The 26132-nt window shown below is 45.1% G+C and overlaps 1 protein-coding gene across 1 annotated transcript; it reads right to left on the bottom strand.

Moving 5' to 3' along the window:
* Nucleotides 1-844: 844 nt before the first annotated feature.
* LOC147614867 (calcium-binding protein CBP-like) lies at nt 845-17999 on the bottom strand. Its single transcript, XM_086780189.1, has 5 exons — nt 17235-17999; nt 2572-2618; nt 1652-1824; nt 1363-1381; nt 845-1280 (listed from the first exon to the last, which is right to left on the bottom strand). Exons 1-5 carry the CDS (start codon nt 17698-17700, stop codon nt 1176-1178), a joined length of 810 nt encoding a protein of 269 aa, XP_086636315.1. The 5' UTR covers nt 17701-17999; the 3' UTR covers nt 845-1175.
* Between the last annotated feature and the right edge of the window lie 8133 nt (nt 18000-26132).

Raw genomic sequence — 26132 nt, 5'->3', positions numbered from 1 at the left:
AATTTCAAGTTACATGCTTGCCCACATCTAGTTTGGCCATATGGCCCAAGGAATTTCATACCACATATGTTTTGAATGGAAATGGCCGTTAGACAATAAGATAGACTGGTTGCATGTCGCTGGAGCCCTTTGAAGCTTGATGACTACCTTGCCTTCTTTAAAAGAGTTCACTTCTATAAGACAAGAATAACATACAACCCTAGAGATGTCGGACAAGGCAATGGATGAACAAGAGGTGAAAACATTGAGCTGATGAATCGTAATGTTTTACCATTGCCATGAATGCCTTCAAATTTTTCCAACTCCATGGAGATCTTTGAAGTTGAAGATCTTCGGCACTTTTGAGAAGCACTAGAGATGCACCTAAAGAGAGAGAACTTGGCTGCCGATCTCTCAGTCTGCCGACAAATAGCTCTCCATAAAATACACTTTTCCAAAAACCTAAAAAGAAATCAAAGACTAGCACTAAACCTTGACTACATTTTTAAGAGAAAGGTGCAGAGGTGCACATGCTAATGTGATGCCTCGCATTGCAAAGAAAGTGTTTTTTTTGGGTTCAATCATTCATTCCCAAAAGGATCAAAGTTACATGGCCTGCCTCACATTGAAAGAAAAAGGGCTAGTTTTATGTTCTTTCATTTCCATAAGGATCATAGTTAGAACACCAAAGTGATGTGAGAAAGAAAGGCAAAGAGGGGAGTTCAAGAAGACACAAGCCCATGCACGCGCACACACACACCCAGCCAATCTCTCTCTCTCTCTCTCTCTCTCTCTCTCTCTCTCTCTCTCTCTCACACACACACACACACCATTTAAATTAGCTAAACTAGGATGAGACTCGACCTGGAAAAGAAAGTAATTATATTCATTCAAAAACCAACCTGCGTTGCGACAATTGTCCACGTTAAACTGAACCCGTGTAGGGGCTAGGGTCTGCTAAAAGCACCTCTGATACAAAGCTTTGTGCAAAACCAGCCTTCTATACACCATAAAAGAAGTCATAAATACAGCTGACAAAGGAGAAAAGTATAGGCTTTGTCATCGCCCCATGCAGCCACTTCCACAAGGAACCACACTCTTAACAAGGAGGAAAGCATGTCCAAACTAAACTGAAGGCAGTAGTCGTACAAGTAGAAAACGTTTGCCAAAACTTTATTTGTCAACCTCAATTCAGCTTATGAAACTATGAATGGAAGGACCATGAGCATGAACGTCTGATAGTTCAAAGTTGCCGAGCCTTTCAATTGTGTATCCTGTTCTTTGAACTTTTCTGTTAAGCCCTGCACACATTTCACAAGAATCATAAACACAAGGGCAACTAAAAGATGCATCAAGACAAATTCTTATGCAGCTGTGGAATACCTTCACAATCAGTCCACACCTGCAAAAAGCGACACAAAACGTCAGCAACTCTACAAACACAAGATTCTTGAAGCAATGCATACAAGCTGCAAATGCGCCCCAACCCCCCCCCCCCCCCCCCCCCCCGGGTCAACAGGAAAAAAAAAAGTGGGCCCATCTTGTAAGGCAGCTATTGTCATCAATGGCAGTCCTTAAAAGTTAGTCTTGGCCCCATCCCTGGTAGCACATGTTGCCACTCATGCCTTGGTTCTTAAGAGTGCTTAGAAAGAGGAAAGTTAAGGGACCATACTCCACAAAGCTGTCATAGTCCATGGCCTTGGCTTGACCAGTCCTGTCGTACTTCTGAAGAAGGCAATCAAGAATCGCAGGTGAGACAGCATATCCCAGACTTAAAAGAGCGTCTCGCATTTCAACTTTGTCAACAGATCCACTTCGGTCTTTGTCAAACCTCTCAAAGATACCCTGCAGCATGCAGCACTAAGTCAGAAACAGATAACTGAGATCTCCATGGACAAATATTTCATTCAGTCCTACATTGAAGGCTTTGCAGTCCATGAGCTTGTAATTCTTGACGTGTCACTTGGCCTATCAGCTTCTACCACCGTGAGTGACCACAATTCTTTAGCAGATCTAACTTAACGTCCTATAGCTACTAGGCCTAGCTTGGCATGATCCTCACCTGCTTTTAGTTTCGAAAAAAATTAAGGGCAGTGCAATGTGCATTGCAATAGCTAGGGCACGGGGCACAATTCACTAGGTGAGAGACAATGTGTATTGCAATAGCTAGGGCAGAATTCACTAGGTGAGAGACAAAAAAGCTCCATTGTAAAGGTGCAAGCTCATACACTGCCCTTATGGCTGATGCCCCATTTGACTGAATGGATCCTCGAATTGTTAGCCTGATGACTCAGTTAGACTGCCTGAGTGGAGTTCAAACACATGTGAGCTTAACAAAGCTAGATTCTAGACGTGCAAGAGCCAGGAAAATAGGGAAGAACAGTACACACTATACAGCATTGACGGCATGTACACTTTTAGCTGTAAAATCTGATGTGACCAGCACCATAATTAGTTCCCTGAGTGAGTAGCAAGTAATTGATTATCCAAGCAGAACAAGCAACACCAACTACTCGGTAGTTAATGTAGAAAGTTTATTCCAATTATTCCATCTTGTAACAAAATGAAACAATCCAACAAATGCTTGCATACCTTCCAATCTTTCAAAGATTTCCATAACAATGCAAATTCCTTGGGACCTGCAACACAACCAATGGTAAAAATCCATATTTCAGAACCTTTTGGCATATGTATGGTAAAAATTCAACTTTCACATACGTACACATTAAAACAAGTAGACATGCTGTCAAAAACGGGTGCATGGTTATACAGAATTTAGTACTGAAATCACAAGATTATCATCCTTTAATCACTGCCATATCCCATATACATAGCCATAACAATTGATTATACACAGAGCCATGCCCTGCTGGGCAAGCTGATTGTTAGAGGACTCCTACCCGGTGGTGAGCCTTGGAAGGATTTCCTCTTGGCCCAGATTTCAGCCTGTACTCTGAGCCTTGGGGGCCCGTGGCCACAGAGTACTAGATGGATCTTCACAGAGATGTGAGCCCGTTGTTTTAGCCCAGCTTTTGAGGACAGATTCGCAGCCAGTTTTCCTCGTGCTTGGAATCATCTCAGGCCAGCCCTCAGCCCGATTGTTCGGGTTGCCTCAGAGGAACAGCTTCAGCAGCCTTTGGTTTGGAACCCCTGATCTGTTCACCAATGGCCACATGCCACGGGCCCGACCGCATGTATCTTGGGGCGCCTTGAGCATAGGACCAGCAAGGTCTCTCGGAGATTGGATTGCACACAGGCAGTTACCTGACAGGGATCCGGGGTAGAGAGAAGCTCAGCATCCACATTGACTCAGCCATTCCTCAGGAGTCGCTGGCTCCTATTCTAGACTTGACCCCCCCGGTGTTGCTAGGCGTGTTTACCAGACATGATATCCTCGTGGCTAGGGCAGATAAAGATAGTGGTCTGCTCACTTTTTCTATTGGATCCCCATGGCAGACTAAAGAGATTAGAGCTCTCTTTGGAGGATTTCAGAGGCTGCACCTTGCAAAGGGTAAGGGTGAGGGTGATTGGTTTTCGGGCACAGAAATGGCACATAGATCCAGAGACCTGAAGGGCTAGTCCTCCCCCGCCTCCTCATGAGTCCTGACCACTCCAACCTCAATGGCCCAAGCGACAGTTCCCCAAGTGGTGATCCGAGTCGATGCCCTATCCATAGCTAAGAAGTAGAGAATCCGCTGCCAAATTTGCTAAGCCTTCGGGCAATCCCAAAGGTAATATCATTGAGACTCCTGGGGGTGGCCGCGCCACGGGCAAGCTCCAATTGCCTACCACGTAGCGCTGTATATGCAAAGAAGGGGGCATCCAAAGTCTCCTCCCGATCCACGAGATCATGCCAAGTCCGCTCTCCCCAGTCACACTGCAACCTTGTAAGAGGTCGGCACTCCCAAATCCATAGCCGCCAGAGTCTCTCGCTCGCCACCTTGGCCCACCATCGTATTGCAACAATACCAGTCACAGCTCCACCTACACGTGACTAGCAGCCAAGCTCATGCCAGAGATGGGAGATTTGTAGTAGCATAGCAGCCTAGCACATTTGGCGTGCTAGATGCAGCGAGGCCATCGAGGGTACCCACACTCTGCTGGTCAAGACCATCGAGAGCATATGGCTTGATATCAATCACACCCTCCACAGTCAATGGGAAAAGTTAAAGGGAGATTCTGACCGCATGCGGAAGCAACGGGAAGTCTTCTTGAGACTTTGGAGGCCTGGCCCCTTCCTCAAGTGACCCTACATGGCATTACAGACCACCTGTGTGGTTGTCCCCCCCCCCCGTATGAGATAGCCTTCTCCTCATAGAGCGACCAATCGGACGAGAAGCGTCTCTTTCTTTAGATCATTGATTCCCGCCCTTGAATGAGGCGAGTTTGTATTTAGCCCTTCACGGTTGTATCTAGCCCTTTGTGGCTGTTTTTCTTGTAACTAATTGAAGGATCTTTTTGTCGGAAAAAAAAAAAACAATTGATTATACAATGTGGAAGTACTAAAAAGAAATGATACTGCACTATGCACTAGGGACCAGAAGCTGGGCTGGTCCCCCCCCCCCCCCCCCCCCCCCCCCCCCCCCCCCCCCTTTTGAAGGATATGTATTGCCTTAAGGGAGTAAGAATTTTAGAAGCACATAAAACGGGTGACTTGGCCCAACCATACACCACCGTTTCTTCCAAAATGATTGAAGATGAAAATAACTTACAAAAACTATACTTGCCCACAAGTAGCCCAGCTACAAGCTAGCAATATGGTGCCTAGCACCCTTCACCAAGATTGCCTAGCAATCCCCATTTCTACAAATGTAGCTTAACTGCAATGAGATCAACCATCTAGTGGCTGAAAATCAGCCTTAGGAGAATGCCCAATACTTCCCAAGGGTTCTCCCACATAGAACTTGTAGCAACTGGAGCCAAGATGATTCTTCCACAAATTCAATCTTTAGAAATAGTCTTCTTCTTCTTCTTCTAGCTTGAATGAAGACTTTCAATTCTGAAAATCAAAATTCAGCTTCTAAGTGTTTTGGAGAGGTAAAAACACTATGGTATGGCTGGAAAAATACTCTATAGTAAGTGCATTAGATAGAGCAATAAACAAATGCCAAGAAGTGTCTTGAAATGAGGCTGAAAATCTGAATTTAAAGAGCCTAGAAGGAGGCGTCTACAAGAAGAGAAGGGGTGGATGATATTGCTCATAAAAAGATGTGGTCGGGAGAGATTTGAGCTAGACTTTTGGAACAACAAGAATAGCTATAATTCAAAGAGCAACTCGTGTAGCTAAAAGAGGAGGAAAAGTTTACTTTGCATCCTTTTCTTTTGAGTTAACTAGCTTGCATGACTCTTTTAGAGAAAAGCGAGCTTGCATGCTTTACTTTTAAGAGAAGTAAACTTGCATGGTACACTTTTAGGTGCATGAAAAGATAAAGCATTGCATGATGCATACATGTAGCTGAAAAAGCTTGCATGTCACATGCATGGGGATTTCTGGCCATGCATGTCGCATGCATAAGGTTTCTAACTATGCATGTCGCATGCATGGGGGTTTCTGACCATGCATGTTGGGGGTTTCTCATCATGAAGAAGATTATCAACCATATTTAGTTAATGCATGCATACATGGAGATAGAAAACCCGCATAAGATTGGCCTATCTTCAAAATATTAATTATTCTTGTGCAAATCCATCAATACATTAGCTGAAAATGGATTATGCAACATCCTAACCCATGAGTGCAATCTAGGCGTCCCCACATCCATGAGCTTCTCATGCAATAAAATCCAAACATTGTCCAAGCAAACAAAACAACACACAGAGATAAAAATAAGTTATGCATACAAATGTATGCATTTGAACACATATTTTGGAAGAAACCCCATCTATTTACATGTACTTGAAATTAACAAAAGCTACGGCATTTGGCTCTCCAAGATCCATCAAATGTTCATGGCATTATGTGTTGCATTTGGTTCTCCAAGATCCATCAAATGCCCAACATGCTTCTTTGCACCCAAGATCTTGTAGATTCAGCTAGCATACACATACATAAGAAGCTTTAACCATGAACATTTCATGGCCCAAAAAAAGGTTGCATAATGGAAGAGTAAAAGATCATGAAGATCTACGCACGAAACACTTTGCCCACAAGCAACATGTGCTTGCTCCTATCCTTGTAAATCTCTTCAATAGAGCTCTTTAAAGGCTTTCCCCTATTCTGGACCACAAACACCATTGTGTCCATCCACAAAGCACGAGACCCATGGATCCGAACACTACAAGACCATCATGATTAGCCACACAATGGCCAAGATCTATGAAGCAATTTTAGGTAGAGATCAGCTCTATGGCCGAGAGGCTAGGGTATAGAGCATCAGATCAGACAGGCTTATTCCTCCACCTTGGATCATATCTTCACTCTACGGGCCATCATAGAACAAGCCAAGTCCCTGAAGCAGCATGTATTTTGTTGCTTTATGGATTTTCACAAAGCTTTTGTGTCTCGTGCATCCCGCACTTGGATCCACGTAGACATATCTGTACAGAAGGTGCAGGACCTGGGATGGTGAACTGGTCCCATGTGAGCCCAATCCGGGACAAGTCAGCTAGGGATCCATCTCAGTCGTCCGAGGTCGGGTGTGCATCGTCCTGCACAGGAGTCCAAGGTCAGGTGTGCACTGTCCTGCACATGAAACAGTGCCAGTCCGCGCTGTGAGTCTCCCTCTGGAATGATGTCAGGGATTCTGTGTATCTGGTATGGTACCGGATGCCAGATCACTGAGTAGATTATGTTTAGGAAAAGGGGCCAGCCCATAGGGCTACCCCAAGTCTTAGGGTGGGCATGGGGATGGTGTGAAACCACCCCCATGAGGGCCAGAAAGGTCCTGGCTGTAGGGCAAGTATGGGGCAGCCCATACAAGTTGCCCAGCCTCAGGGTACTTGCAAAATCAATGCCCAGCCTCTTGGAATTCAGGCGCATGATGCCCACCCATCTAGGGAATGAAGCGCAGCTTTTTATGTGTTATTTTCAGCATTTAATGCTGATTTTACAATCGTGGGCAGAAAGTGAACTGGCTGCCTGGATTAATAATGGCCGACTGCTCATCCTAGAGTAGTATAAATAGATGAGCCACAATCCCATTGTTTCATCTCATTTTTCACCAAGACCCAAGGCAAACAAGGGCTAGACAAGCCAAGGAGTTGCTAAAGCAAAGGGGTGAAGGACTGCAGGTCAAGGGCAGAGTTTTCTCAGCCAAGAAAGGTCAAGATTTCTTTTCAGATTTACATCATTCTAATAAAGCAAATACACAATCCATGGTGGGGGCCCTACATAGGGTATTTGGGACCCAATGCTGTGTCCTCTCCATCTCTCCCTCTCTCTCTCTCTCTATTTTCTGCACATCTTCATTCAGTTTTTGTGTGTTAATTCCGTCGCGAAAAGAGTGCTGGTTTCTGAGCATTGAAGTTACCAATCTTCTCCGAAGCTTCCGCATGTTACAGTGGTATCAGAGCCTACTTCAAGTGCAAAGATTCAGCAAAGAAACCAGAATTTTTTCTCGCTCGTGTGGTTGGTTTCAAATGCCGGTGGACTACTCCTTTCAGAGTGACTCATGACCCTCGAAGGACGGTTGGTTTTTAGCCTCCGGAAGCCTCAAAACGACCCCCACACAGATAGTGGATGGTCAGATTGTGTTCGGGAAAGGAAGTGCGTTTTCTTGCTATGGCGAGCTTCGACGACGAGAGAGACCAAGAACCATGGGACCAGAGTGCACCAGGCAGCCCAGCTAGGGCACCAGGCTTGAGTGTTACAGATATGTTCCAGCAAATGATGCGAGCAATCGCAGACCAGACAACCAAGTTGGACGAGCAGAAGGCACAGATCTTGGCTCTGGAAGAGCGTACCTATTCTCCAGCGTCGCATTTTCCATCTCCTCCTCCCTCTCCTTCTGTATCACAAATTCCAAATCCTCGACACAGGGACCCTCTCGCGGGCTCACAACCGCAGCCAAGCTCTTTGCTTGAGTTGCAGATGCGTGCATTGGAGATCCGACAACGTGAAGACGAAGCCATGCGATGCGTGGAGCACGAGCATTACCTAGCAGCTTTGGACGCCAAATTGACACCGGCGGCGCTCTCGAATCATTTTCCCGAGAAAATGAACTTCAGTAAGTATAATGGTAAACTCAATCCCACAACTCTCTATTCATGGTTATTACATCAGTTTGAAGCTTACTTTACCGCAATTAGAAAGACAGATACTGATAGAGTGATCTTAGCCAGTTGGTACTTGGAAGGTGAGGCCATTCCTTGGTGGACTCAGTGGGCTCATGCCCACACCAAATTAGGTATGGCAGCTTATGTGTGGGACGAGTTTGTCCGCGACCTTAAGCAGCGGTTTGTACCGCCCCACTACCTTGAGCGACTCGAAGACGAGTTCAAGGGAACGCGTCAAAACGCGCAACCAGTTCTTCAATTTGCCAATAGAATTTTGACTTTATGTTTGCAATTAGGCTTATCTAATTTGGACAAGAAAGGGCAGTTTTTGTATGGCCTTGACATGCAAATTCAATGGGAGGTGCGTATGTTTTGGCCAGCCACCTTTGAAGACGCTCTCTCGCTTACGCAGAGTGCAGAAATGAAACATAATGGTGGCAAGCCCAAGACTTCCCAGCCGGCTTCTCCCAGGGCTACCGCCTCGGGGGACAAAGGCCAGAACCAGACGGGGTCTTCCCCGGGATAGAGCCCGGGAGCCTCTGGCTCCAAGAACTCGAACAATGCGTCTAAGCTTACTCCAAACCAGAAAGTGGAGGCAGGTAAGACAGGTGGCAAGTTGAGAGTGCTGAGGAGCTTTCTCAGTACAAGAAGGAGGGTAGATGTTTCTTTTGTCATACAAAAGAACATACTTCTCGGGATTGTCCTAAGAAGCCTCCAAAGCCCGCCGTCGCTGCCTCCACAGCTTCTGTGGTGAGCTCAGCTCCCACACAGACCCCAACGGCTACCCCTAGTTCTTCAAACCCCGGTGCTTCAATTGGAGCAATTATTAGCCGGGAGCTGGAAGATAAGCAGAAGGGCGCCCATGACGAGGAGTATGAGCGCAACGAATTGCTCAAGTCCTTGGCTACATAGGTGGCTAGAGAGTCGTCGTCTTGTTTGACAGCGGCGGCAGCACGGAGGATGTGGTCACGGAACAGACCGCTAGGCGTACCCGTTTCGACCTAACTTCGGTGGACAAACAGGTTGAGGGTTTTAGCACAGGCATGACAACGAGCGTCAAGTATGAAGCTCTAGGTGCTAAGTTAGTTATTCAGGGCATAGAATTTGTGCGTGATTTTATGGTTGCCCCTCTTGTAGGAGCAAACATAATTTTGGGTATTCAATGGTTTCACAAGTTTCTTCCAGATGTCAAGTGGGACAAGCACACGTTCCAGATCAATCGGAATGTGTCAAACGCCCCAATGACCATTAAGTGTGAGCCAGGAATTCCGAACTTTTCGCTCATAAGCCACTTGCAGGCTAAGCGAGCAGTCAGGAAAGGCGCACAGTGTGCGATGATATATATCCAGACAGCCCAGACGGTGGCCAATGCTTCCGAGAAGTACTCGGTTCTCCATAAAAAGTTTCAGAAGATTTTTCTTCGGGACAGCCTCCCTCCCCAACTCCCCCCGTCCAGACCGGAGGACCACAAGATTGACCTCCTCCCAGGCTTGGAACCCCCGAGCAAGTTTCCGTATCGCCTTTCCAAGGCAATGGAATCCCAGTTGGACCGCCAACTCCAAAAATTTTGCAATCTGGCTTCATCCGCCCCAGCGTGTCGCCATTTGCAGCACCGATCTTATTTGTCAAGAAGAAAGATGGGTCTTCCCGTTTGTGTGTCGATTATCATGCACTCAACAAGCTAACTATCAAGAGCAGATTCCCGATGCCTCGAATTGATTATATTCTCAAGAGGCTGAATGGAGCAAAGGTATTCTCGAAACTTGATTTAAAGAGTGGGTACCACCTGGTGCGGATTGTGGAGGGGGACATCCCCAAGACAGCCTTCCGTACGGAACAGGCCCACTATGAATTTATAGTCATGCCATTTGGCTTGACGAACGCCCCAGCTACATTTAACCGCATGATGATGCGTGTTTTACGAGATTTGATTGAAAAGAGTGTGTTCATATTTCTAGACGACATACTGGTATTTTCAGCTATGGTTGAGTAGCATGACATTGATGTGGAGAAAGTCCTTAAGTTGCTGGAAAGCAACGAGCTCTACGTCAATGAAAAGAAGTCTGAATTTTATCTCTTCCAGGTGCATTACTTGGGATACATAATTAGTACCGAAGGCATTCAACTTGATCCGGCTAAAGTGGCCGAGATTGTCAATTGGGAAATACCTCAGACAGCCTATGACATCAGATCCTTTGTGGGTATGTGCCAGGCATACTCCACCCACATAGACAAGTTTTCTGATCTCTCGGCGAATCTCACCGATCTGCTAAAGGGTGTGAAGACAAAAAGGCAAAAGATTCGAATGACTCCACGAGCGTTGGAGGCATTCAAGAACCTCAAGAAGGCTTTATCAGAAGCACCTTGTTTAGCACTTGCCTAGTGGGACGAGCCATTTCAAGTGATCACCGATGTGAGTAACATCACAATTGGAGATGTATTGCAACAGAATGGTCATCCAGTAGTTTACATGTCTCGTAAGTTACTACCCGCAGAGAAAAACTACTCAATCTATGATCGTGAACTCCTAGCAGTTATACAGGCCTTGAAACATTGGAAACATTTCATGTATGGCCGTGACTTCGAGGTTCGCACTGACCATCAGGCATTGCGCTGGATTCAAACGATGCCAAGTGCACAGTGGAGTGATCGACAACACCGCTGGAGTCAGATATTCCAGCAGTTCGGTGGTATGATTGAGTACCTTCCAAGAAAGGCCAATCCAGTGGCCGATGCTTTGAGCAGGAAGGGACAAGTATCTGCGATTCAAACCACTAGACTTGACCTTGTTGGTACAGGACTAGAAGACATGAAGCACACGTACGCGGATTCCGAGGAATTCGGTACTCAGTGGGAACAAGCATTGGATGCCACAGGACCATGCCATTTTCTGATACGTGATGGTTGGCTTTTCTACAAAGGCCGACTTTGTGTCATGAAATCATTCCGGGCAGCTCTTCTCCATGATGCCCATGACGCCATTACAGGTGGTCATAGGGGCATGAATTCAACTCTGGAGAAATTAGAACAACAATACTATTGGCCAAAGATGAGGAGTGATGTGTTTACATATGTACAACACTGTGACATTTGTCAAAAGGTGAAAGCTCCTTGTGGAAAGAAGATAGGGTTGTTACAGCCTTTGCCAATTCCTGAGGGTCCTTTTCAGGACATTTCGATGGACTTTGTCACAAATCTGCCTCCCAGTCCGAGTAAGCGTAATACGCAGTGTTTAACTATTGTTGATCGGTTCAGCAAATTTGTTATGCTTATTCCTTGCAGGGCCAATGGACCGCCGAGGATGTTGTCCAGTTATTCATTCGGCATTGGTACCACATTGGCGGGATTCCTAGAACCATAGTGTCAGACCGAGATGCCAAGTTTACCAGTCATTTTTGGAGAGCATTGTTTGATAATTTTGGTACTAAGTTGAATTTTTCCAGTGCATTCCACCCACAGACAGATGGCCAGACAGAGATATACAACCAGTTGGCCTTGGATGTGCTGAAGTGTTATGTCCACGATCAGCAAGGTAAGTGGGAATCATTTTTGCCTTTAGTTCAAGCTGTTTTGAATGACTCTCTTTCTTCAGCTATTGGCAGGACTCCATATGAGGCAGCGTTTGGAAGGCCTTTCCAATCGTTGTTAACCAGGAATTCGTCTTCAGTACCGGAGGCGAACAGAGTGACGGAGTCTTACCAGGAGATCCTAGAGTCCGTTAAAGACAGATTGGCTAAAGTGCAAGAGGCCTACACTCAACAGGCCAATAAAGACCGAAGGGACATGAAGTTTTCGGAAGGGGATTGGGTGTATCTTCGAATTATGAAGCAAAGATTGAAGCAGGTGGGCAAGCGATGCCCAAAGTTGTCTTTCAGGAGCTTCAGATCATTTCCCATCCAGAAAAAGATTAATGAGGTGTCTATGCAGTTAAAGCTACCTCCGAGTTGGACTATGCACGATGTATTTCATGTCAGTTGGTTAAAGCCATATGCAGGTCCACCCCCTTCAGAGGTCAAAGACGAAGCGGAACCAGACATTGTTGATGAAGCAGAAGTAATGGTTCCAAAACAGATCCTTCTGCACCGTTTCAAGCATGGCTCAGGCCGAAGACTACGACAGTTCCTCACGAAGTTTCAGGACCGAGGAACTCATGAAGCGGTATGGCTCGACAAAGAATTTTTCGAAGACTATCTGGCATTATTGACGGATTATTTGGAGGCTATGCAGCTTCCGTCAAGTTAAGCAGAAGGGGATGTCACGTGCATCCCGCACTTGGATGCCATGTAGACATTTCTGTACAGAAGGTGCAGGACCTGGGATGGTGAACTGGTCCCATGTGAGCCCTGTCCGGGACGAGTCAGCCAAGGATCCATCTCAAATGTCCGAGGTCAAGTGTGCATTGTCTTGCACAGGAGTCTAAGGTCAGGTGTGCACTGTCCTGCACATGAAACAGTGCCAGTCCGCGCTGTGAGTCTCCCTCTAGAATGATGTCAGTGGTTCTATGTATCTGGTATGGTACAAGATGCCAGATCACTGAGTAGATTATGTTTAGGACAAGGGGCCAGCCCATAGGGCTACCCCGGAGATTAGTATGGGCATGGGAATGGTGTGAAGCCATCCCCATGAGGGCCAGGAAGGCCCAGGCTGGACCCACCAGCCATGGAAGGGCTGTGGGACAGCCCTAAGGCAAAGATAAGGCTATTTGCAGGAGCATACAGCCTTTAGATGGCTGTAGGGCATGTATGGGGCAGCCGATACAAGCTGCCCAACCTTGGGATTGTGGACAAAAGTGGTGTCTAGCCAATCAGAAGCACGCACATCACTTTCAGCCTGTTAGGAAAAAAAGGCGGTATTTTTTGAGATTTAATTCAGCATTTATTGCTGAATTTCCACCAGTCGTGGAACATAGCCTGTTTTTCAGCTGGCCGACTGCTCCCGAGGAGGAGTATAAATAGTGGAGGCCATAATCCCATCATTCATCTCAGTTTTCACCAAGTGCTCAAGCCAATCAAGGGCCAATCAAGCCAAGGAGATTGCCAAGCAAAGGGGTGGACTTCTGAAGGTCAAGGGCAGGATTTTCCAGCCAAGAAAAGGTCAAGTTTTCTGTATTTGTTTCCAAATTTACATCATTCTAATAAAGCAAATACACCATCCGTGGTGGTGGGGGCCCTACAGAGGGTATTTGGGACCCAATACTGTGTCCTCTCCATCTCCTCCTTCTCTCTCTATTTTCTGCACATCTCCTTTCAGTTTGTGCGTTAATTTCCGTCGCAAAAAGAGTACTGATTTCTGAGTTTTGAAGTACCGATCCTTCTCCGAAGCTTCCGCACACTACACGAATCTGCCTCCCAGTCCAAGTAAGCGTAATACACAGTGCTTAACTATCGTTGATAGATTTAGCAAATTTGTTATGCTTATTCCTTGCAGGGCCAATGTGACCGCCGAGGATGTTGCCCAGTTGTTCATTCAGCATTGGTACCAGATTGGCGGGATTCCTAGGACCATAGTGTCAGACCGCGATGCCAAGTTTACTAGTCATTTTTGAAGGGCATTGTTTGATAACTTTGGTACTAAATTGATTTTTTCCAGTGCATTCCACCCACAGACGGACGAACAAACAGAGATATACAACTAGTTAGTATATGATGTGCTGAAGTATTATGTCCACGATCAGAAAGGTAAGTGGGAATCTTATTTGCCTTTAGTTCAAGTTGTTTTAAATGATTCTTTTTCTTCAGCTATTGGCAGGACTCCATATGAGGCAGCATTTGAAAGACCTTTCCAATCATTGTTGACCAGGACCTCGTCTTCGGTACTTGAGGCGAACAAAGTGACGGAGTCTTACCACGAGATTTTAGAGTCAGTTAAAGACAGGTTGGCTAAAGCGCAAGAGGCCTACACTCGACAAGCCAATAAAGACCAAAGGGATATGAAGTTTTCGGAAGGGGATTGGATTTATCTTCGGATTATGAAGCAAAGGTTGAAACTGGTGGACAAGCGATGCCCAAAGTCGTCTTTCAGGAGCTTCGGACCTTTTCCCATCAAGAAAAAGATTAATGAGGTGTCTATGCAATTAAAGCTACCTCCGAGTTGGACTATGCACGATGTGTTTCACATCAGTTGGTTAAAGCCATATGCAGGTCCTATCCCTTTAAAAGTCAAAGACGAAGTGGAACCAGATATTGTTGATGAAGCAGAAGTTATGGTTCCAAAACAGATCCTTCTACACCGTTTCAAGCATGGCTCAGACCGAAGACTAAGACAATTTCTCACGAAGTTTCAAGACCAAGGGACCCACAAAGCGGTATGGCTCGACTAAGAGTTTTTCAAAGACTATTCGGCGTTATTGACGGATTATTTGGAGGCTATGCAGCTTCCGTCAAGTTAAGCAGAAGGGAATGTCACGTGCATCCCGCACTTGGATGCCACGTAGACATATCTGTGCAGAAGGTGCAGGACCTGGGATGGTGAACTGGTCCCATGTGAGCCCAGTCCGGGACAAGTCAGCTAGGGATCCATCTCAATCGTCCGAGGTTAGGTGTGCATTGTCCTGCACAGGAGTCCAAGGTCAGGTGTGCACTGTCCTGCACATGAAACAGTGCCAGTCCGCGCTGTGAGTCGCGCTGAAATGATGTTAGGGATTCTGTGTATCTGGTATGGTACCGGATGCCAGATCACTGAGTAGTTAGTTAGGGTTTGATTATAGGAAAAGGGGCCAGCCCATAGGGCTACCCCAAGTCTTAGGGTGGGCATGGGGATGGTGTGAAACCACCCCCATGAGCGCCAGGAAGGTCCTCGCTGTACGCACCAGCCATGGGTAGGCCATGGAGGGCTGTAGGACAGCCCTAGGGACAGGCCAGGGGTAGCCGACTGGTTATCCAGCCCTAGGAGGGGGTGTAGGGCAAGTATGGGGCAGCCCATACAGGTTGCCCAGCCTCAGGGTACTTGCAAAATCAATGCCCAGCCTCTTGGGATTCAGGCGCATGATGCCCAACCATCTAGGGAATGAAGCACAGCTTTTTATGTGTTATTTTCAGCATTTAATGCTGATTTTACAGTCATGGGCAGAAAGTGAACTGGCAGCCTACATTAATGATGGCCGACTGCTCATCCTGGAGTAGTATAAATAGCTGAGCCACAATCCCATTGTTTCATCTCATTTTTCACCAAGAGCCAAGGCAAACAAGGGCTAGACAAGCCAAGGAGTTGCTAAAGCAAAGGGGTGAAGGACTGTAGGTCAAGGGCAGAGTTTTCTCAGCCAAGAAAGGTCAAGATTTCTGTATTTTCTTTTCAGATTTACATCATTCTAATAAAGCAAATACACCATCCATGGTGGGGGCCCTACAGAGGGTATTTGGGACCCAATACTGTGTCCTCTCCATCTCTCCCTCTCTCTATTTTCTGCACATCTTCATTCAGTTTTTGTGCGTTAATTACATCGCGAAAAGAGTGCTGATTTCTGAGCATTGAAGTTACCGATCTTCTCCGAAGCTTCCGCATGTTACATTTTGATTCCCTCCCTCGATCCCACCTACTAGGACATTTGCAAGAGCTGCAGCCTGCAACTTCCACATGGCATGATTTGGGGTGTGATGGCCCTAGACGAGGCAATGACTGGCCAAGTTCATGTACCAAGTGGACTCTTTGAGGACATACAATATTAGGGCCAAATAGGTTGCCCACTCTCTACCTACACTCTTTGATCTATACATTGATAAGAGAGGCTTTTGTGGACAACTTTGGCAGCAAAGGCTGACCACTCACTCATGGTGCCCGTATTGTTGTATGCGGAATCCAAATGAGGTTGTCTTGACCTCTGATTCGGCAGAGAGTTTGAAGAGACACTTAAGTGCATTCGAGAGAGACCTTACCATCAACCTTGGCAAGACCAATTTCATGGTCTTTAACACATCCTATGATGATGCATCATGGCTATCCTTCTTGTACAGGGATACCCCTGTGGAGATTGTCAAGAGGTATGTGTACATCGGAGTGACCTTTACGGGTATCAGCTTTTGCATGACCACGGCTGCCGCTAATCAACTTGCTAGAGGCCACGCTTCCCTAGCCCATCTAGAGAGGCAATGTTTCCAAGCCCACTTCCACGAGCCTCGCACCAAGTGCAAGCTTTTTGACACTTTGGTACACCCAGCAGCCACGGTGTAGCTTTTGCTTTTGGGGACCAAGGCTAGGGGAAGCTACCTGGAATAGCATGGAGAGGCTACAGGTTATGATGTTGTCACGCATGATCAGAAGTAAGATGTCGGTGCTACATAAGGTTGTGATAACAAAGTTTGGGGATGCCCCACTCGCCATTGATGGCATCTTTCAAACCATCACCTACATCCTGCATGTATACAACAATCTTGATTGGAATCGCCTTCTGAAGCTGGCACTAGTCATCTATGCAGTTAACACCAGGAGAGGGAGCAGGAGCGGGAACGGGAACGGGGGCAGTTGGCTGGATTGCCCTCCACCTCATCAGCACCTTCACCATCACTATCCTCACCAGCATGGTACTCAGAGATAAACGACTAGTTTGATACACACGGCCTCTAGCTGGATCTTTCCCCCCTTCTCAATAAAGTCTGGACTCTCCATTCTTGGATCTCTCACAGAGAGATCAACAGAATCATCCGGAAGGATCTACTGCAACTTAACATAGAGTCGCCTTCCTCCAAGCCTGGCACGAAATCCCAGTTTTACAGGGACCACTTTTTGAGTCTTCGAGGATATGCATAGTATGCACCACAGACAGGTGGAAGATGAGGCACACTACATGCTTAGTTTCCTTGCCTACTGTAAGTTAGGGGAGATTCCATTGCCACTTCCATCAGGAGTTTGGTCCACTCAACACTAGAGATTGAAGCGCTTAGTTGCCGTCATATAGATGATAGCCGGCTATGATATTAAAAGACCTGAAGACTCGTCTCTCTCTCTCTCTCTCTCTCTCTCTCTCTCTCACAGGTGTGTGCGCATGCACAAAAACCATACCCACCCATCCTTACAATAAAAACAGAGGCAAAACATGCAAAGCTAACCTATCTTTTTGGAATCCTTGGGCCCGAACATGTGGATCATCAGTCGAACAGTGCGCAAGCTAAAGGGCTGACCAGTAGAGAGCGTCCTCTGGAGCTCGTATTCGTCCACGAGTCCGCTGCCATCTCTGTCTGCGGCCTGAAAAGCCCTGATAATCTCAGGATCAGTGCCAGGAGGAAATAGCGACTGCATGTAGGAAGCCCCGTGCGCATAAGGGGGGTAGCCACCATGGCCAGGTGCACCACCAGGGGCAGATGGGTAAGAGGAGGGGTTATGCTGCCCCCATGGTGATTGTGCAGAGTAGGGTTGTGAGTATGGAGACGATGATGGCGGAGGGTGAGCGTATGCGGTGCTTCCATAAGGGTTAGGTGGGGGCTGGCCATAGCCAGTCTGCTGCTGTTGCTGCTGCCATGAAGGAGGAACTGGAGGAGCTGAAGGGCCAGACGGGTAACCGCTCTGATGAGACATGTTTCTTTATCTGGGTTAGGGGTAGGGTTAGGGCTCTCTGCGCTATTCTCGCCAGATTTTTCCTGTGCAATGGTCCACCTTTTGTTGTGCTTTAGGGTTTGCTTTCAGAGGGCAACTAGAGCTCGGTTCCTGGGTAGCAGACAAGCGCAGAACGCTACGACGAAGAGCTGCAACCCTCTTACAAAGCCATGGCACGCTGCTCTTAAGAGATCTACGATCCTCCAAGCAGACCTCATTCCTTTTCTTTTTGCCCCTCAGCTTGGCCCAAGATATTATCCCATGATTTGCCACATGATATGATCCCATTCACATGGTTGGACACCTGGGTTCCTTATTCCACTTATTTGCCATTTTCGCTACAAAATTATTATTATTAAATAGACCATGGAATGTGGAACAACAAAGCTTTCGAAGAGTGAGTTTCCACCCTCTTGCCTTCACACATTCCCCAATGTATCACTACCATGCCCACTTGCATGTGACACATAAACCACATGAGCTTCCCCTTGTCCTCTTAGAGGTTTTGGACCCCTCTTGGGAGTATTCAATCTTAACCGCTAGGCTAATATTAGCCTTGGACGCATAGAAGAGTATGTCTAAACAATTAAATGTTGCATCATGGATGAGAAAGGCAAGAGAGGGCGGGAGACGAGAGTTGCAAACAATAATTGAGGGAAAGGGGAAAAGCAAGAGAGGGGGAGCGAGAGCGAAAGCGAGAGGAAAAGGAAGACGGAGGGGAGGAACTGACAACATGAGCCAATGTGATGTGTGATGGCATCACAACCTTTCTAACGGTTTTCTTGCATGCCCTTTTTCATGTTGCTTGAAGCATCTATGCTTTAATGGGATTGTGTGTGAAGGCCCACAAAGGGGGAGGAGTTGTGAGCAAGAGTAGTCAAATGCATGACCAATGATTCACGAATGCACACACACATCACACTAAGAGAAAAAGTGTCTATTTAATCCTTACTAGCACGCTCATTTATTTCCTTGTCAGCAGCATCATCACACACACCTTGTCATTTATTTCCTTGTCAGCAGCATCATCACACACACCTTTCGGTCCTTGAAGTCAAAGGTGATGTGGGTATGAAACTGATACGTTTATCTATGTGCCTCTCCCATAAGTACTGGGTAAGAATGCTCACCTAAGGCTAACTAGCTACCAAAGATAAATCCCCCTTGCTTTTTTGACAAGAGCAAAATTCTTGGTGGATAGATAGGTTATGTTGTCAATTCATAAGTTTCTTTATCTTCCCATTGTCACATTGTTGTGAGAGGTGCACATTTAGATGTGTTTGTATGTCACACTTCATAGTGGGAATGTAACAATTGCAATGTTAAAGGTTTAGCAAATAATAATATTCTTCCAATACTATAAAAGCAATCTAATTAATGCATTAGAGTATTCCACTTGTAACATGGACCCCCTTGCTTAATAAATCTCATTTTTTTGCTTCCTAGTAATGAATATGCTCTCACAAGTGAAATTGGGTATGATATTTGCCTTTACCGAATGTTTTCTTTGAGGGCACCATAATAATCCCCCTTAGCTATAGAAATAGGCCAAAAAAATTTGGACTATCTTTATAAATATTATATATTAAGCATATGAGATTTGGTAAAATGTATTTGCAATAGCATATATTAACAAGCATTTGAGACTTGGTAAAATGTTTTTACAGTACCATGTTGGTAAGAATGTTGTTATAGTAGCATGTTAGTAAGAATGATGTTATAGTACTCTCCCCCCCCTTCCTTGATGATGCAATTGATCTCTTGCCACCATGAGAGGAGATCCAAAGGGAAGGGGGATTTTGCCGAGAAGGGGAAGGGGGGGGGCTAGAATTAAAGGGGGATAAGGTGATTCTTCAAGCCAATAGCTTATCTTAGCCTTGCGAAATCATGTTTCGTTGGGTCTTGCCTTCACGCTACAATGCAACTCCCCAATGTGGGTGCACTAGCTCGTCCATCATGTCCTCACTCCGTTTGTTACACTAGGTTACTCCTTGCTAAATGTAGCATTATATGGTAGTGATGTGTGTGAACACACTTAGGACCGCCGGGGCACTTTTTCCCTGACTAGGAGGTTTTTTCCCTCGTGCGTATGTACACCCTCTTATCTACTCATTTTGGGATGTGTACTTATATTTTGTATCTAGCACACATTTGTTCATTCTAATCTAGTGAGTTTGTGTGCTCTCAAGCTTCTCTATCTTGTGTGTGTGCATTGTTACAACCCTAACCCTAATTTTAACAATTGGTATTAGAGCTAGCTTCCTTGACACTTGATCTAGTGGTTTGTCTCCCTCCTCATCTCACGACCTTGTTTTTCTGTCTCTGATTGAGATACCCTCTTAGGAGAAGAAGGTATGTGGCATGGCAGGAAGCCTTCTGTGGCTCATTTGCATGTTATTGGTTGTCTTGCTTATGCTCTCGTGCTTGAGCAACAATGTAGTAAGCTTGATGATAAGGCAGTTAAATGCATATTTGTGGGATATAGTTCAAAAAGCAAGGGATATAGACTCTACCATCCAACCTCAAAGCGGATTTTGGTAAGTAGAGATGTTGTTTTTGTCGAAAAATCAGTTTAGCCCATGCTTTCATGCAAAAAACAGAAGAATGTATGCTCACAGGACATGTTTGATTCGCTCCTACCTTTGTTTAATGGAGGACAGTCATATGTAGAGCAATTGAATGCTCAACCAAGTGCTGAAATCTAGCCTTTGTAGGTGCTCAACCAAGTGCTGAAATCTAGCCTTTGTAGGTGCAAAATCAGTCTTTTGATGAGGCAATTATTGACGATGTAGTGGATGAGGAGAGAGCAGCCATAGAAGAATCTAGGCGTATGCCAAAATGACTTGTGCAGATATTGAGGGATAGCAAGTTGGCATCTCCTTTACCTAGCAGAACTTGTGCAGGTTCTCATCATGCAGATTATTCTCATGTGGATTATGTTCTCATTTCTACTTTATGTAATGAGGAGGAACCTGTTTCCTTTAAGGAAGCACAGGATGATGATGATTGGATGCATACTATGTAGGATGAGTATAACTCTATACTCAAGAATGACACCTGGTATTTGATAGATTTACCTCATGGCAAGAAGGTCATTAGTACTAAGTGGGTTTACAAGTTAAAACACAAAGCAAAAGGTAGCATTGATCGCTACAAGGCCAAACTTGTTGCAAAGGGATATGCCCAGCAAAAGGGCATTGATTTATGGTGAGACCTTTGTACCCACATCTCGTATGACTACCATGAGGTGTCTCATTGCTTTGGCAGCACATCATGGGTGGAATATACATCAGTTGGACATTAAGACTACATTCTTGAATGGTGATTTACATGAGGAGGTGTATGTATCATAGCCTCCTGCTTTTACTATGAAAGGAGAAGAGTCTAAAGTATGCAGGTTGAAAAAGGCTCTTTATAGCCTTAAGCAGGCTCCTATAGCATGGTATGAGAAGACTCATCAATAATTGGTTGCAAATGCTTTTTGCAACAGTCCAACAGAGAGTACCCTCTATGTGAAGAGGAGTAAGGACACATTTTTGGTCATCGTTCTATATGTTGATGACATCTGCTCACAGGACCTGATATAGATCAGATTTAAGCCTTTAAGGCTGATTTGCAGTCATTGTTTGAGATGTCAGATTTGGGGCCCTTGGATTACTATTTGGGGATTCAATTTATGCAGTGCAATGATGGCATTGTTATGCTAATATATACAGAAGCTATTGAAGAGGTTTAATCTTGAAGACTGTAAACCTGTGGTTACACCTATGGAGATAGGTACTTGACTTAGTCTTCAAGATGCAAGAGACTCTTTTGATGCTATTTTGTATCAGCAAGCTGTTGGATCCCTTCTTTATGTGTGCAACACAAGGCCAAATATACAGTATGCGGTCTCACAGTTGAGCAGATTTATGCATAGCCCAAGTACGAAGCATTGGCAGGCTTTTAAGCGGTTTTTCACTATCTACAAGGCACTCAGTATTTTAGATTATTTTATCCAAAGGGAAGTGAGTCACAGTTGCATACTTTCACTGATTCAGATTGGGCTGGATGTTATGACACACGAGTGTCCACTAGTGGGTTTTACTTTTGCCTTGGTGATTCATGTATATCGTGGCTCAACAAGAAGCAGCCTACAGTGGCCACTTACAGCCGTGAAGCTAAGTACAGGGCAGCCAGCTACAGTTGAGTGTGTGTGGCTCAGACATCTTATTGATTTGGGTGTTGAACAATCGTCTAGCACTATGATTTTCACTGACAACAAGAGTGCATTAGCAGTTGCGAGGAACCCAGTGTTTCATGCTCGCACTAAGCACATTGAGGTGCATTACCACTATGTCAGGGAAAGACTCTCTGCAAACAGAGATCAGCTTGGTCTACGTGCCTACATATGACAACATGGCACATTTATTCACGACGGCTCTTCCTTGTGTGAAAAGATCGAAGCTTTTCGTAAAGCTTTGGGCTTATTGCCTTTTCGAGATTGATCGGCCATACCATGTACATATTCACATCATCACTCCAGGGGGGGATTTGTAGCATTATATGGTAATGATGTGCGTGAACACACTTAGGACCGCATGGGAACTTTTTCCCTCACTAGGAGGTTTTTTTCCCCATGCGTATGTACACCCTCTTATCTACTCATTTTGGGGTGTGTACTTATCTTTTGTATCTGGCACACATTTGTTCATTCTAATCTAGTGAGTTTGTATGCTCTCAAGCTTCTCTATCTTGTGTGTGTGCATTGTTGCAACCCTAACCCTAATTCCAACACTAAAGGGGTGAAGGATGAGTTCTCTTTGCCTAAATAGAGACAAATAGACATTAGCCTTTGCAGTGGTTGTCTCTCACAAAAGGTGGGGAAAGAAGAAGAAGCTAATGCAAGAGGGAAACATACAAACAAATGCATCTAGCATGCATCCATCAAACAAACAAGATTGAATAACATACATGCAAGCAATAATAGAGAAGAAGGGGACCTCACAAGTATTCTATTACAAGGGAATGATTATTTATTTCTTAGTGTCAAAAACGACTTATATATAACTAGTTTTCACACTAGGTCAGCCAAACTTAAAAATGGTACATATTCTTAAGCAACGTATGTACATGAAGTCCTTAGACTTTCTCTATTTAACATTAGCTTAAGGTAAGGTCGATTTATATGTTCAAGTGACATCTTCCAAAAGATAAGTGCTCATTCGAGCGAGTAAGATGGCAAAGCACCTCATGGTAGATTGGGTGGGTTCGTAGGGTTAACATACCCCCCTTCCTAATGGTATGATCGTATCACCCAAGTCGGTGTGGGTGAAGTTGGTGGTGAAGTTGTTAACCGGATGGAAATGTGTGAATGGTCCAAGATACGCCATGAAGTTGGCATACGAGGTTAAGTGGTATGGTTTGGGATTGACAATGCATGGCATATCGGAAATAAGCTTTAGGTAGCCCTGGTGGTAGGTAGCTTATCGAGGTGGCATGAAATGTAGAGGTGATGTAGAAGTTATTCATGTAAGGCCTCCTTCTACTCTACGGAAATGGCTTTGTGGAAATAGCTTGTTGGACCCTTTGGTTGGTAGAAATGAACCGCACACCCCATGGAATGATTTGCATGGGTAGATGGTGGTCCGGATCTTCTTAGCGCGCGACATGATAGTATGCCTCGATCTCACAATGTGATGCTGATATATTAGGCTTCTTCATGGGTGGCGACTGCATTGGCCAAGGTGAGGTTATGTTGGTGTTGAAATGGAGTCAAAATAGAGGCTGCATGCAATGAAGCATGGATTGATGGGCGGTGGGATGAAGAAGGGGCCTCTGTGGCTTGAAGGATTTGATGTCATTAGAGGCAATGTGGAACAATGGGTGGTGGGGCCAAAGAAGAGGCCATAGAACATTCCTACGGATTTAAGGAAGGTCCAGGGGATGGGTTATGCTATGGTACCATGGCCCAGGCTTGCACCCACCTGCAATGGTTCCCCAAATGAACCTAGTGTGATGAGACTTAATGCACGTGCTTGAGATATCGATGCATATTGATGTGTCTCGACAACTATCTGAGGCTTAATGCACATGCTTGAGATATCAATGCATATTAATGTGTACACTAGATGCAGAGCTCGCGTGTTTTGCAAGGGTCATGCATCAGAATCAAGCTAAAGGTGTGCTCGTATAGAAGCTCCTTTCGGGGGAAACTCCAACAAAATGCCTTCTTTGACACTTACACATGGTTTGGGGTAGGATGTGTAACGATGTTGGTGGTCGATAAGGTGGTTTTTGAATAAGGTTAGGTTGTCCATGAGAATGGAAGAATTTAGCATGGCATAAACTGTGAGCTATGGGTAGCTTGCCGGACATGGCCGAATGGATCCATGCGGTTCTTGAGCCTCTTTACTATGGCATATACATTGGTAAACTGCGAGCTATGGGTGGCTTGCCGAACGTGGCCGAATGGATCGATTCGCTTCTTGAGCCTCTTTTTAAAAAATTGGTGGCTACTCAACTTGCTCGTTTGAAGCATGGCAATGGTTGTAGAAAGACGTGAAGCATTACAAACCTTGCACTGCTTCGAGGTGAAATTTTGGATTGTCGAACAATGCCGACCTTAGCGTGCGGCTTTGCATTGACCTCTGTGGCATCTCTACCTCGCTTGATTGTAGCATGGTTGTAGGAATGTTTTGCACCTTGCAAGGAGATGCAAGAGCCCGGTTGACTCCAGTTTCAGCTATGTTGTTGGCTCTTCTCCCTAGTTAGGTTCCCTCCTCATCCTCATGAAGATAATCCATATGAGTAGATACTACTCTCTCATTAAGAACATATGCTAATCCTATGTCATTGTCAATATTATCCCTTGTCAACACATGACCAAAAGGCTCTTCTCTCCCATTCACAATTTCCCTTGGCATTTCTCCAAAGAAGAGGCAATCACTGCTGACATCCTTCCCTACCAAGTTTTACTTTTATTAGTTATAGCAAAGTGCTATGCTCATCCCCTTCCTCCTCGCAACACTTGGCTACAGCAAAGAGCTATGCTCATCCCCTTCCTCATAACACTTGGTTGCATTCTCCCTAATATGACCCCCATGAATAGCCATATTAGTAATATTACAACCATCATTAGCAGTTATTACTCTAGAAGTTCTATCCATAACAATTGTTGGTGTTTATCTTTGCTAAGCTTTAATCTCATTGCTAGTGACAAAGTCTTATGTCCACGGTCTTATCTAGATTCAAATAACCTCCTCACTTTCAAAGAACTTATGTTCCTACCAATCTTTTGTCAACTAATTTTGCTAAAGTTTTATTCTTATTCTTAATGCTGAGGAGTTGTTCTCATCTCTGTCTTGACAACACCTTCATACATTCAACACAATAGCAATATTTCAACAAACATTACCAACCATTACTTTTGAAGCAGCTCTATCCCTAGCAATCTATCAACATTTATCCTTGGTAATCTTTAATCTCATTGCCAGTGACAAAGTGTTATGTCCATAGGAAGCCTTCTTGCTTTCAAAGAAGTTATGTTCCTAGTAGTTTCTCATTGATTACTTCTTCTCTTCTTTACTCTAATTGGTAATGGCAAAGAGTTGTCCCCTCAGCCCCTTCCTCACTGCACCTTGATGCATTTTCCCCAATATCCCTAATATGACCCCAATGCATCAATGCATTACTAGTGTGCAAGAAACATTGCATAGACTTGCATCCAAGCAACAAGATGTACATTTGTTATTCTCTTAATGTTAGTTCTCTCTTGGGCAATTTGATGTGTTTTATCCCTTGTAACATTCAAGGAGATTTTTTGGAGAGTCTGCAAACACATATCCTAAAAAAGCGCCCACATACGCGCCACCATATGTAAGCGGACATCCAGTAAAGCAGCCCCACCCATTCTTTTGGGCGTCGTAATGTGATTCCAAGCTATCCATGTTTGACCCATAATATTTCCTTGCCTCTTCCACAACATAAACCGAATGGAGCAACCAAACGGAGAAGAGATTTGTGTGTCCAAGGTAGCAAACGCAAAAAGTAGGAAATCATGCTAAGCATAATAACCTAAGCTACCTTAACCCTCACGTGCATAGGCCACTCTTGAGCTTTCCAATACACAAATTTATCCGAGATCCGAGTAGAAATCCAAGCAAGAAGCGCTTGGGGGTCCACATTCACACCCACCGGATACCCAAGATGACGAACAATGTCTCTTGTATGCACCACACGGCCTTGCCACCCTAATGCCTCAAGATCAAATTCCGTGCATACAATGAGGGCTGATTTTGTTGAATTTATTTTCAGCCCAGAAGCCAATACAAAATTATTCCAAGCTTCCATTGCTCGATCTATATTGGCTTTTTCGGCCCTTAGAAACATAAAAGTGTCATTCGCAAGGGCTCGAGCAACCAATTGCTTGCCAT

Source organism: Cibotium barometz, chromosome 41, assembly GCF_041138505.1.
Source record: "Cibotium barometz isolate CiBa-2024 chromosome 41, ASM4113850v1, whole genome shotgun sequence".
NCBI classification, from domain to species: domain Eukaryota; kingdom Viridiplantae; phylum Streptophyta; class Polypodiopsida; order Cyatheales; family Cibotiaceae; genus Cibotium; species Cibotium barometz.
Note: the sequence above shows the minus strand (reverse complement) of the source record. Positions and strands in the feature narration are given on the sequence as shown.

Excerpts from the sequence above, each read along its gene's own strand:
- LOC147614867 (XM_086780189.1), bottom strand. The coding sequence starts at position 17,700 with ATGTCTCATCAGAGCGGTTACCCGTCTGGCCCTTCAGCTCCTCCAGTT. Across the intron at positions 2,619-17,234 it reads CAAGGATTCCAAAAAGATAG|GTCCCAAGGAATTTGCATTG; the intron begins GTTAGCTTTGCA and ends GTTGTGTTGCAG. Across the intron at positions 1,825-2,571 it reads AATCTTTGAAAGATTGGAAG|GGTATCTTTGAGAGGTTTGA; the intron begins GTATGCAAGCAT and ends TGCATGCTGCAG.